The following is a 14,406-nucleotide window of genomic DNA, read 5'->3' on the forward strand; positions in this document are numbered from 1 at the left end:
CCTTAAATCTTTGTCCTCTGGTTACCGATCCTCCTGCAAGTGGAAACGGTTTCTCCTTATTTACCCTATCAAAGCCCTTCATAATTTTGAACACCTCTATTAAATCTCCCCTTTACATTCTCTGTTCTAAGCAGAACAACCCCACCTTCTCCAGTCTCTCCACATAAATGAAGTCTCTCATCTCTGGTATAATTCTAGTAAATCTCCTCTGCACCCTCGCTAAGGCCTTGACATATTTTCTGAAATGAGGTGCCCAGATTTGGATACCATACTCCAGCTGAGGCCTAACCAGTGATTTATAAATGCTTAGCATAACTTCCTTGCTTTTGTACTGAATGCCTCTATTTACAAAGCCCAGGATCCCGTTTGCTATTTTAACAGCCTTTGAGGATCCTTCCTGGCACCACTGGGGACCTGGGGTGGAGTGAGTTGCACTGCAAGGTGGCATGCAATAATTATTCAAGCCACTTTATCTATGTAATGGTTGTGTGTCCTTTTTGTAGCCGGAGTGAAATGATTTGTTGCATTTACCTGCAATGAAAGAGGTTGCAGCTCCTGTTCCATTATTTGAAGGGGCTGCACCTCAATTTTTTGGTAACATTTTTCACCAATTATACTCAGATCTAGTCACCCAATGAGCAAGTTGAAGGACCTCTTGGTGGCACTGCTCCTGAACTTGATGAAATCGAGTTCAGGATGTGTAGGATCAATGGGCAGAGTCTCCCCAGGTGCTTGCCATATTTCGAGCTCTTGGACATGCCCCAGTAACCATGCCAGTTCGCTAGAATTTTTCTAAGTCTGGTGGGCACCGCAATGGAATTAATGTTTAAATAACAGAAACACAACAATTGTTATTTCAACTAATTGTTTTATTTTGTTTCATATTCTCTTGCCCCCCACCCCCACCCTCCCTTTTGGGGGGTACTTGTAGTATTTCTGTACAAAACAGGACTGTAGTGAGGGAACATCTATAAATGGTCATACTGCATCGTTGCATCCTTTCTTCAAAACAAATAAACATTTGCACTTATTTATGAACCAATGGTTCTCTTACTTTTCATCTTTTGCTCAGATCTTTCCTCTTCTAAACTTTTACAAATAATTGGAAAATCACTTTTTTTCTATTTCTATGATAAAGATAACATTTGTGAACTGAAGTCTGGATCTCTTCCATGATACGATTCCTATGGTTTATAATGTTTGTACCCATGTACATAACCACACATGTACAGTCACAAAGTATCATCCTCCCCGACTGTCTTTACAATTGTTACAGTCCTCTGTGATATTTTTGCATCATTAATATTTTGTGTTTAATTTTATTTCTGTGCGTTTATCTCCTGTTCCAAAGGGTGACAGTCCTGTCCTCACTTTAAGCAAAAAAAAAAGATAGGGGTACAAAGTGGCCAAATACAACATTAACTCAAGTCTATTTTCTTGCTACAATTACTGAAGCAGTAAAGCGTAATTTCTTCTGAAGTAACCAATGTTCACAACAGGAAGTGAATTTGTAGTTAAAATCACCCTCTGAAATACAGGAATCTTCAAAGTTTGCCTAAAGGCAAATCTTAACAAAAATATATGTTCCCACAATTACAGTAAATCTCAGCAGCTGGTATAATAAATAGGATTCCGTGTCTAAATGAGATCCAACCATGTCTTTATAAGGCCTTTAGAGAAATACCAACAGTATGTGATCACAAAATATAATTTCCTTGTTTACAAGCAGAAAAATAAACACAGCCATATCTCCAGCACAACTGTATTACTTTATGTTCAAAGTAACTGACTTTGTGCTTCTACAAAAAAAAGTGGTTGGCCTCTACATTTGCATACACTTTCAGGAAAAAACTAACACCACATTAATAAATACAAGCCTCTAGCTCATCATCAGAAAGACATTACTTACAGAAATAAGAGTAAACACACAGGCCCTGAAATCATGAGGGGGTCTCCCGAAGATCAGCAAAACCCCCCCTGAGAAATGGCATAACCAACTGTTTATGCTCTTTCTCTGACAGTTCCACTCGTCTCCCACCAAAGTTATGGCAAGAGACCAGAAGACCCCCCCCCCTTCAACCACCCCCCCCAGGATTTCAAGGCCAAGGAATGTCTCAGTATTTTTTTATTGGAGTGCTGGAAAGAAATTAGGATTCCAGTGGATGCCCCTGTTGAAATGGTCAAGTATTTCTTTGACATTTGCAGTCTCACAGTATTCATAACAGTCAGGAGCTAGTACCACCAATGGAGTTAATCAGTCGTCATGTTGTTCTGGTGGCACTACTTCCAAAATGATCTGGAGTATCTTGGTCATTGAACCTGCAACAGAAAACAAAAGATTACAATGGCTTTATCCACGGACAATTAGTCCTAGGAGGAATAAAAACAAAAAACTTGAGTGCTGGAAAGCTGAAATAAAAACACAATATTTTGAAAATGCATAGCAGTCAGCATCTACAAGAGAAAGGCAGGTTAACATTTCAGGTATGAGCCTTCATAAGAAGGATTATACATCATCCGTTACTATCTTTTTTTTTCATAAACTGCTGTTCATTTCCAGTATTCTCTGTCTTATTTCCAGGAATCTAATGAATGGAGGATATTTTGACACATGTGTGGTTGACTATTAATACAGTGTTATACAAATGGGATGGGAACATGACAGCATTGAGGAATGTAATATTATCCACTTTCATCTGGAAGTGGGACTGAACCCCAGATCAGGGATGGCAAGGATCAAGTATAAGATTCTTCCCTTCATACTAACCGACTGCTCCAGGGTGATACTTCCATCTCCCACATTCTTGCCATATATGGCAAATTAATGCATGTTATCAGGGATGAGCTCCCAAAAGAATAGGTAATTGAAAGTAATCTGAATTGGAATTACTTAGAAACATTTACAAATGTCTGAATTTTAGTCCAGTTCAGATGTTTGCACTCTTGTTTCTGTTATTATCTCTTGTAATAATTGTAAGAAATTGACTGCCAGGAAAGTGTTGCTTTTCTATTTTAATAGTTTCTTACTGACTGGCTCAATTTCCTGGGATATACATCAATTCACCAAGCCTCCTTGCTTCTATTAATCCATCCAATTTCTCTGTCTATGTGTTAATCTGTGTAAATTCCTGATAATTTACTGAATCCAATATATTTTGAGTTCACTGATAGTCGAGGGACTAAGGGGGAAGATTTTCTAGATCAGAATCTGTGATCAGAATTATAAATCCATTCAGGTCCTCTTTAGCGTAAATCTTTGTGTTTAGTATTTCTGGTTTGAAAAGCACAACACTAGTTTTACCTATTCACTAATCTTGGAGGTGGGATGAAATTCTTGCAACCTTTATTTTAAGTTTTAATTTTCAGGTTGAATCTTTCAAAAAACATCTCAGTAGGTTCACTTGGAGGCACAAGGAGATGAATATGACTTTTTTTCCCCTCAGTCTAGTTAACAAAATCACTTACTATTTTGTTGCCAATGCAATAGATGGACTGCTTACTAATTATTTAACAATTAATCATGGAAAATTGTAATGAAATAAGATGACTTTAGCAATTTGGTGACAAATAATTTAGCTCAGAATTCCTACCATTAATGTTGTGATTCATATGCATTCCACTAATGATTCCTCATATCAAATAGTTGGGCAATAATATGATTAAGATTTCAAAATCTATGTTCCCTGATAGTGTATTGGCACCAGAGTATTCACAATGCATGGATTCTCCAGTGGTCTAATCGCTATATATGTCTAAATAGAGTTAAGAAATAAAAAGCAACCTGTTCCCATATTGGGAATGCATTTCAGACCATTGAACAGTGTGAAATTTGTAGGCAATTGTAGTACTTTAACTAAAACTATCCTAAAATAGTCTGGAAAAGGACAAATGTTTACGGTAAAATCGGGGACGGATCCATAAGATGCATCCAGAACCGTTTCCTTAAAAGTATGTTGCATGTGCAACAAGGACGGATGCAATGCTAGATCTAGCTCTGGGTAATGAAGTAGGACAAGTAAGTGACTTGCAAGTAGGACAGCATGTGGGAAATAGCGACATAACCTAATTAGATTCACTTTGAAAATGAGCAAAGAAAAAGTAGAGCTAAAGATTAGCCTGTTGGACTGGAAATGAGTTCATTTCAATGGCATGGAAGGAGACCTAGCTCAGATTATTTGGTGAAAAAATAGAAGATCAAACAACAAAGAAACAGTTCGTGATAAGCAAGGTACAAGTGACTAAGAGACTAAATGGAATACGTCAAAAGCAGGGGTTCCATGGATAAATGATGAGAGAAATAATAGGGGTAATTTTAACTTTGGGCAATAGTGTAAAGAGGGCCATATCGGATTAGCTGCTGGTTATACATCTCTCTCGATTTTCATTTCCATCAGCGTGGTTGATCTTATATCGCCCGTTTACATTACCGCCCAAAGTCAAAATTATCCCCATTGTATTTGAAAAAGAAGCACGTGATAAATAAAGAGGGGATACAGAAGAAAACTATGAATATTGTGAAAGAAAACAAAAGGAGAGAGATTAGGAAGGCTAGGAAATGAAAGAAAATTGTCATTCAACATACAAGAGCTTTTTTAAGCACATAAGAACTAAAAGAAAGGCTGCGACCATTTAGATTTGAAGTGGCCATCTTGTATTGAGAGTGAGGGAATAGTGGAAATGGATCAGTTTTTACAGAGGAAGGTGACAGTGGGACTGAGGAGGGTGTGGAAGAACCACTACTGGAGATAAATAATCAAAAAGACATTGGGCTCGATGTTACCAGGGCTGCGGGTTTGCGGCGGGGGGGGCTATTCGCGCCCGGTGAAATTAGTCAGCCACCCACGCGATCGCAGCCCAATTGGATCCACTTACCTTGTCTTCCGGGTTCCCCATTGCTGATCTGCGCGTCAGGTGGGCTGCGCATGCGCAGTAAGATCTGTCAGCTGGAGGAGCTCTATTTAAAGGGGCAGTCCTCCACTGACAGATGCTGCAACAAATAGAAAAAATTACAGCATGGAGCAGCCCAGGGGGAAGGCTGCTCCCAGTTTAATGATGCCTCACTCCAGGTATCAATAGATGGGGTGAGGAGGAGGGGGAGGACAGAGATCTTCCCCCCGGCGGGCGGGAGGAAGCGGCCTGCCTCTGCCAGGAAGGCCTGGCTCGAGGTGGCAGAGGAGGTCACCTGCACCACCAACATATCACGCACCTGCATACAGTGCAGGAGGCACTTCAATGACCTCAGTAGGTCAGCCAAAGTGAGTACACATCACCGCCCCCACCCCACATCTCCTTCTGCACTGCCAACACTACTCTGTCACATCACCCCTCATACCCACTCAAACCTCATCCTCATCTTACCTGCACCTACTCACCTCGCCAGTACTCATCCCGCCACTACCACTCAACCCAATCCTCATACAATCTCATGGCTCTATCTCATACTCACCCTCTCGTGCATCTCTTTCACGGTCAGCCTCACTCAACCTGCCACTACCTGTGCTGCAGCCACAGGGCATGCATCACATATGTGCAGTAGGTAGCGTAAGGCAAACGTGTCGTGAGCATGAAGGGGATGCACAAGGGTGTTTGAGGGTTTGTCATGGTTGTTACTTATATTGAATATTGAATTTCTAACCAACTCACATTACATATTATATTGGCACCACTACTGCCACGTCTTTGCGAATCTTGTCTGGTTTGTGCAATAATGCCCTTTCCTGAGGATCACTATGAAGACCCACAACTGATGCCACCCATTGTGTCACTGCAGAGTGGGTGCAGGTGTATTTGCAGGGCTCTTTTGTGCAGACGGCTGAGAGACGTCAGCGATGTCCCCGGTGGCATCCTGGAAGGATACGGAGGAGAAGTTGTTGTGGGCAGTGGTGACTTTGACAGCGACAGGTAAGAAGATGGTGCTCGGGCCAGCTGGGAGCAGCTCGGCATGTAGGAGGCTGCAGATGTCCACGACTACATGTCGAGTGACTCTGAGCCTCCGTGTGCACTGCTGCTCAGAGAGGTCCAGGAAGCTGAGCCTCGGTCTGTGGACCCTGTGGCGAGGGTAGTGCCCTCTGCAACGCATCTCTCTCTGCGGTAGCCCTCCCTCCTGCTGTACAGGTGGATGTGTCACAGCACTCTGTTGTGGAGCTCCACGTGTCAGAGGTGGACGGCGTGGATGGCGAGGCTGGTGATGCTGTTCGCCCTCCGAGGAGGTCATGACTGCAGCTATGGTGGCCCCCATCCAAAAGATGTACATCTGAGGGGGTCCACAAGGTATGTACATGTCTCTGGACCCCGGGGTAGGTGTGCAGGTTGGTGACTTTGATTGTCAGGAGGAGGGTGGTGGAGGCCAAACTTTGTCCCAAGTGACAGAGTGGCCTCCTGCAATGAGTGAGAGTCTCCCCCCCGCCACCTGTCAAATGGACCTTTGCAGCTGCCACAGGCTGACAGCTGCAACACGTCCATTTGAACTGGGAGTGTTTCCCCCAGTATGGGAAACAGTCCCAGTTTTCTATAAAATCCCACCCCTCCTCACATAATCCCTTAATCAGGTCAACAAGCAAGATAAATATTGTCAAGTGGCATCCCGCTGGCTTTATTTGCCTGCGGGATTCCCACCAGCGGGGGCTGCGCGCGCACGCTGGCGCGTCAGTGGGGAACGCGGAAGTGGGTGGGTTGGAGCCGGGCTCCGGTCCCGCTCCGGGATTCTCCGATTTTTGGAGCCCCCCCCGCCAGGAACGCACCCGATAGCGGGTGCTAAAATGATGCCCATTGTATTAAAAACTTCATGGGACTAAAAATAGGAAAGTCAACAGGCCCAGATGGCATGCATCCCAGAGTACTGAGGAGCTGGAGAAGAGAAAATGAAGGTATTAACCAAAATTTTCAAAAAAACCTTTGGAAACAGGAATTGTGCCAAAGGACTAGACGGTGACAACACCCCTGTTCATAGAAAAGGGAAAGTGAAATTATAGGCCAATTAGTCTTACCTCCATTGTGGGTAAACCTTTAGAGTCTATAAATATGTTGCAAAGTAAGTAAGCACTTAGAAAGGTATGAACAAATCAAGAACATTTGGCATGAATTTGTAAAATGTAGGTCATTCTTGACTAATTTAATTGATTTTGAGGACAAAAGTAAACAAGGGGGAGATAAGGAAAATTGGGGGAAAATATTGGATAAGGTTCTGTTTCGGGCAGGGATAGCTGGTACCCTGCGCCCGATGGACCCTACGCAGGCAGGACGCAAGTTTGGACCCACCCAAGGACTTACCTGCAATCAGCCTTCCTTTCCAGGCCTTGCACATGGAATCAATGCAATTTGCACTTTTCACCACCAATGGGAGCTCAATCTCTTAAAAGGAGGATGTTTCTTAGAAATCTCTTAAAGGTAGATGGTACCTGTTATTTGCTGAAAATAACAGTCTACTGTCTGCACGGAGTCTGAACGGAGATCGGACATCGTACACGTAAAACACAGATGCATGTCCCATCCCTATGTTTACACACTGATGAGTTATGTTAAAACATTGAATAAAGATTGCGCACTACTAAATTCCACATCCTCCAATCTGCACGCCAGACCTCATCAATCTGCCGATCTGAGTTGGTACCAGGCCTGCAAGAGTGCATGCACCAAGGTTCTCTGCTGATTCACTAGAGAACTTGGGTGCAAGAGTTGGACAGAAGGAGGGGCATTCTATATCTGCAGGGGCGGGGGGGGGGTGGGGGGGGTGGCAAGAGGCCCTCCAGACATATACTCAAAAAGTAGTGGGAGGCAGTGGGGGCGAAGTCAATGCCAAGCGCACAGCATCATGAACATGGATGCAGTGCAGGAAGAAGTTCAATGCTTTGACATGACTGTCCAAGATGAGTGAAGTCAACTGTCAAGTGGCGTCTCCTACCAACTGCACCACGCACCATACCCCACATACCAATCAGTACTCAACTCTTCCAACCAGTTGCTTCCTCTCATCCATTACACATTACCACTCCTTCAAGCCGCCCACCCGCAACTCACAGGTCACACACACTGGCAGCTATTCAACCATGACAGGCATATCACCCAGACACATGTCCCAATTTCTTGCAGGAGAAGGTGGCGCATATCAAGAGGCAGCAAGTGCCAGTGGCATTTAGCCCATCGAGCCTGTTCCACCATTCAATGAGATCATGGTGGATCTGTGACCTAACTCCATTTACCCGCCTTAGCCCCATATCCCTTAATACCTTGGTTCACAGGAATCTATCAATCTTAAATTTAACTTTCATAAGTGAGCTAGCATCAACTGCCGTCTGCAGAAGAGCATTCCAAACGTCTCCCACCCTTTGTGCAGAGAAGCATTTCTTAACTTCACTCCTGCACATCCTGGCTCTAAATATTAGGCCATGTCCCCGCATCCTAGTATTCAAGTCTAGGAGACCTCCAAAAACAGTTGCAAATGTCTTGCCAGCCAGAAGCAATAATCCAGCCACTAACGTGTAAATCCTGCATGGTCCCTTTAAATAGCACTGGTAGGGGGTCTTCCAGGCATCTAAGACACGTTCAGATGGTCGGGGTTAAGACTGTGCGTTGAGTTGGGCGTTAAGTCCCAAAATGGTGTCTATCACTTTAAATCAGAATTGCACACTGATTGAAACCATTTTCTCCCTACTTTGCATTATTCCAGTGTTCGTTATCTGCGCCTGCGCTAACTCATATACCAAGATGACATCCTGCGCACGTCACGCAGGAAACGTGCGTAAACAACGGGTGCTACATGGTCCAATTTAGCGCCCATTGTTTTTACGCGGTGATTTGTTATGATCTGGAATGCATTGCCTGAAAGGGTGGTGGAAGCAGATTCAATAGTAACATTCAAAAGGGAATTGGATATATATTTGAAAAAGAAAATTTTGCGGGGCTCTAAGGTAAAAGCAGGGGAATGGGATTAATTGGATAGCTCTTTCAAAGAGCTGTACGATGGGCCAAATGGCCTCCACGTGTGCTGTATCATTCTTTGATTCTTTGATTACCGAATAGATAGATAAAAAGAATTCAATGGATTTTGTATAAATAGATTTTTCCAAAGATATTTGAAAAGGCTTCACATTAGACATTTGTTATAAAAATGAAGGCACGTGGCATTAAAGAAAATGTAGCCAAATGGATAGAGGGATAACTAGGAGACAGAAAGCAACAAAAAGGGTGTAAATTGCTGTTTTTCAGATTGGTGTGGTATAAGTAACGATGTGCTTCAAGGATCTGTACTGGAACCTCTTTTGTTTTCCATTTTAAAAATTATTTGAACATGGGCACAAGGGGAAGAATATTAAAGTTCGCTGATGATACCAAATCAGGTAGTATGGCAGACTATGAGCAATAATGCAAAGACTGCAGAAGGATATGGATAAGTTGGTGTGGGCAGATTGGTGGCAGATGCAGTTCAATGCAGAGAAACGTGACGAAGTACATCTTGTGAAAAAGAACAGTGAAAGGAGGTATATCTTAAGTAGTAAGACTCTTAAAGTGGAGGAATAGAGAGATACAAACATGATCTTTAAAGGTGCAGGTAGAAAGGCTGCAAAAAGGATAATAATATTCTATGCTTTATTCATTTTGGGCATTGAATATAAAAGCAAGGAAGTAATGTTGAATCTGTACAAGACATTGAGTAAGCTACAACTGGAGTATTGTGTGCAGTTCTCGGCACCCCATTAAAGGAAGGAAAGTCGAGCATGGAAAGGGTACAGTGAAACTAGAATGATATCAGGAATGAGAGGTTATCATCACGAAGAAAGGATCAGGAGAGATCTAATAACAATTGTCAAAATTATGAAAAGTTTCCAGAGGCTAACTAGTGAAAGATAGTTTCCACTGGTTAGTAAATCAGTTACATGGGGACAGAGACTCAGTATTATCCCTAGAAGAAAGAAGTTTTCACATAGATGATTGGCAGAACATGGAATACTTTACTATAGGTGGCTATTGAGGTAGGGACTATTGCATGAGTTAAATGGAAATTGGACAAGTATTTACAAAGGAAAAAATTAAAAGGATACAGAGAAAGGGGGAATAGAATTAAAGTTGATAGCTCCGTTAGAAGACCTAGTACTGATAGAGGGAAGATAAAGTGAACAGCTGCCTCCTGTGTTGTAAATGTTATGATTGTCTGAGTTCCTCAGCAGATCAGTAGCTGTGTATCTATCCTTAATTTGAGTCAGTGACTGTGTGCTTGCCCTAATTAACAGTCTAGTTGCATGCTGCTTATATCCCAATTCCCTAGCAGTCTACTGGCTATATGCCTGTCGTAATTCCTCCCCAATCCATGTCGGTTCCTTGGGAATACAATGGGATCCAATAAGTCATGATTTTGCGGTGGTCTGCAGTGACGTTCAACTGTTTTTCAGGATTACTTGGCACATTTGATTCAATTTGTTCAACAATGAATAATTTTTCTGCAAAATAAAATCAATAAAGTGCAGGACATACTCAATTAGGATTTTTAAATGGGATATGATAACAAGATTATTCATTCTGGAGTGATAGATTCTGTAACTGTAGCACACTGAGGTAAATTTGACCAGTGTCATTAGTGTGGGACTCAGGCCAGCAATTCCAATTATTGCACTTGGACATCAAAGATCAGCTGGATGGAAAACCGGGCAGGTAGGATGTATACCCATAACAGAGTCTGCCTGATCGTCTGTCCATTTAAATTACTAGTCAGAAAATTGGACAGGCTCCATTCTGGGATGGTTGAGGTGATAAAAAGGGGCCTGTTGGTCTCCAGCAACTCACAGGTGGGGAAATTGGTCTCCCACTGGAAACCAGCGCAAGTGGGCAGGGCGGTGGATCTGCAACGAAGATGTAAGCCTGAGGTTCGCTGGAAATTGGGCCTCGGGCCTCATCTGCATAATAGCTATGGATGCCAAGCGGTCATCCTGATGCAACTTGCCGGCTGGGGCCTTCTCAAAATTGGCCAGTTGGGTGTCAAAGTTATTGGGAAGGGGGGATGCGAACTGGAGGGGGACGAGTATGGCGGCAGCGCGGTATTGCTGTGGATCCAAGAGGAGTACTCCCGCTCCTCTTGGCTCCACATGAAGATATGAAAACTTACCTGTTTGGCAGCCTCTGGTGGTCCTTTTAAGGCCTGTTGGTTATGCCGCTGTAAACCTGGAAAAACTGAGAGGAACATGTGCAGCGCATGCTCTGCCCAGTTTTTGCCGAATTTGGCAATGGGTTCCTAAAACAGGCGTTCGGCCCCTGATTAGCATATTCAAAAGGGCTAGTACTGTTTATTTTCCTAAGGACTCACAAGGGGTGTCCAGACAACTTTTCAGTAAAATGTCAGTTTATTGTAGCGCAATTTTCCAAAACTTTTCCTCTTATACTTTTGATGACGTAATATTTATCGCAGCCCCAGTGTCCAATTCAAATTCATACTTAATACCTTTTATCCAGATACTGGATTTTTGTCTTTTCTTCTGTTGATTCCTCACAGTGCTATATGACTTGAGGCTTTCTTTTCCTCTCCCTGCATCCAATCTAGCAGCACCTACTGGCTTCTAGCGACACTTAGCTAAATGGCCAGGATCTGTGCACTGATTGCATGCGACCTTCTTACAAAATCATTGGTCTGGATGATGATTTCTTTTACCACACCTCCAACATGGTTGAATGATGCTGTTCACTCCAGAGCCGTTGGACCTTGTGGTACATAACTCCTCACTTGTTTGGCAACAGTCTCCATTTCAAGTGCTATTTCAAGAGCTGTAGTCGATGCGAGTCTGTCTTCCACCAACAGTTTCCTCTGTATTGACTTTTCCTTCATACCTCAGACAAATCGGTCCCTTATTGCATCGTCGAGAAACCTACCAAAGCCACGTTTCACACAGTTTACTCAGTTCTGCCATAAACTGAGAAACATTCTCATCAACCCGTTACCTCCTCTGGTTAAACATTACCGGTTCTGCAAGTGGCTTCAGGTTCAGGTGTTCTTTGAATATTTGGACAAGCTCCTCATATGTTTTGCCTTTAGTTTGGACATCTCTTTTTGGCATCTATTACAAGTTCATTTGCCTCAAAATTGGAGTACTGTGCAGAGTTTTGGTCTCCAAATTATAAAACGGATATAGAGGCACTGGTGAAGATGCAAAAAAGATTTACAAGGATGATACCAGAACTGAGAGGTTATACCTATCAGGGAAGATTGAACAGGCTGGGAATGTTTTCTCTAGAAAAGAGAAGACCTGATAGAGGTTTTTAAGATTATGAAGGGGTTTGACAGCGTAGATGTAGAGATGTTTCCACTTGTGGGGGAGACCAAAACTAGGGGCCATAAATATAAGATAGTCACTAATAAATCCAATAGAGAATTCAGGAGAAACTTCTTTACCCAGAGGGTGGTAAGAATGTGGAACTTGCTACCACAAGGAATAGTTAAGGCGAATAACATAGATGCATTTAAGGGGAAGTTAGATAAGTACATGAGGGAGAAAGGAATGGAAGATTATGCTGATAGGGTTAGATGAAGTAGGGTAGGAGGATGCTCGTGTGGAGCATAAATACAGACCAGTTGGGCCAAATGGTCTGTTCCTGTGCTGTATATTCTGTGTAACAAATAAAAATTAAGTCTTTCTACATACTCACTCCAGCTCAACCCCATTCGATATTCTCCAATTTTTCCAACTAATACTGACATGATTAAAAAAATTGTGACAAGGTAGAGCACAACTTAAGTAACAAAGGTGTCCAATATTCTATTTTTTTAACAATGCGCTGTTCTTTATCCTTTTAGCCATGATGTGGAGATGCCGGTGATGGACTGGGGTTGACAATTGTAAACAATTTTACAACACCAAGTTATAGTCCAACAATTTTATTTTTAATCCCACAAGCTTTCGGGGGCTTCCCCCTTCCTCAGGCAGTGTGGAAATGACATTTTCGAATCCTTCGCATTTTAAGATCACAGAACAATGCTTGGTGATTACTGCCCGTTGCCAAGGCAATCACAGTGAGCAGACAGAAAGGTGTCACCTAAAAAGGTCACCGAATATACAAACCAACAACATATCTCAACACCAACAACAGCCAATCTCCAGACGCCATCCTACAACTCATCCGCTTCATCCTGGATCACAATGTCTTCACCTTCAATAACCAGTTCTTTACCCAAACACACGGAACAGCCATGGGGATCAAAATTCGCACCCCAATACGCCAACATTTTCATGCACAAGTTCGAGCAGGACTTCTTCACTGCACAGGACCTCCAACCAACACTATACACCAGATACATCGACGACATTTTCTTTCTATGGACCCACGGTGAGGAATCACTAAAGAGACTACACGATAACATCAACAAGTTCCATCCCACCATCAAGCTCACCATGGACTACTCCTCAGAATCAGTTTCTTTCTTGGACACACGAATCTCCATCAAAGACGGGCACCTCAGCACCTCACTCTACCGCAAGCCCACGGACAATCTCACAATGCTCCACTTTTCAAGCTTCCACCCTAACCACGTCAAAGAGGCCATCCCCTATGGACAGGCCCTGCGAATACACAGGGTCTGCTCAGACGAGGAGGAACGCGATGGACACCTACAGACGCTGAAAGACGCCCTAGTAAGAACGGGATATGATGCTCGACTCATCGATCGACAGTTCCGACGGGCCACAGCGAAAAATCGCGTAGACCTCCTCAGAAGACTAACACGGGACGCAACCAACAGAGTACCCTTCGTCGTCCAGTACTTCCCCGGAGCGGAGAAACTACGCCATGTTCTCCGCAGCCTTCAACATGTCATCAATGATGACGAACACCTCGCTATGGCCATCCCCACACCTCCACTACTCGCCTTTAAACAGCCACCCAACCTCAAACAAACCATCGTTCGCAGCAAATTACCCAGCCTTCAGGAGAACAGCATCCATGACACCACACAACCCTGCCACGGTAACCTCTGCAAGACATGCCAGATCATCGACACAGATACCACCATCACACGAGAGGACACCACCCACCAGGTGCACGGTTCATACTCCTGTGACTCGGCCAACGTTGTCTACCTCATACGTTGCAGGAAAGGATGCCCCAGAGCATGGTACATTGGCGAGACCATGCAGACGCTGCGACAACGGATGAACGGACACCGCGCAACAATCGCCAAACAGGAGGGTTCTCTCCCTGTCGGGGAACACTTCAGCAGTCATGGACATTCAGCCACCGACCTTCGGGTAAGCATACTCCAAGGCGGCCTTCGAGACACACGACAACGCAAAATCGTCGAGCAGAAATTGATAGCCAAGTTCCGCACCCATGAGGACGGCCTCAACCGGGATCTTGGGTTCATGTCACACTACACGTAACCCCACCAGCGAACAAATGTTATCTGTTTTTAATATAACGGGTCATTGACTG

General features: G+C 43.6%; 1 protein-coding gene across 1 annotated transcript in view; it reads right to left on the reverse strand.

Moving 5' to 3' along the window:
- Positions 1-2,106: 2,106 nt before the first annotated feature.
- The window catches only part of slc7a11 (solute carrier family 7 member 11), a 158,874-nt gene continuing 146,574 nt past the window's right edge, over positions 2,107-14,406 (reverse strand). Inside the window, exon 12 of the mRNA XM_067972315.1 lies at positions 2,107-2,319. Within this exon, the coding sequence (XP_067828416.1) occupies positions 2,255-2,319 (65 nt within the window). The 3' untranslated portion in view covers positions 2,107-2,254. The remainder of the gene's footprint in view (positions 2,320-14,406) is intronic.

The sequence above is a fragment of the Heptranchias perlo genome, chromosome 1 (assembly GCF_035084215.1).
Source record: "Heptranchias perlo isolate sHepPer1 chromosome 1, sHepPer1.hap1, whole genome shotgun sequence".
Lineage (NCBI taxonomy): Eukaryota > Metazoa > Chordata > Chondrichthyes > Hexanchiformes > Hexanchidae > Heptranchias > Heptranchias perlo.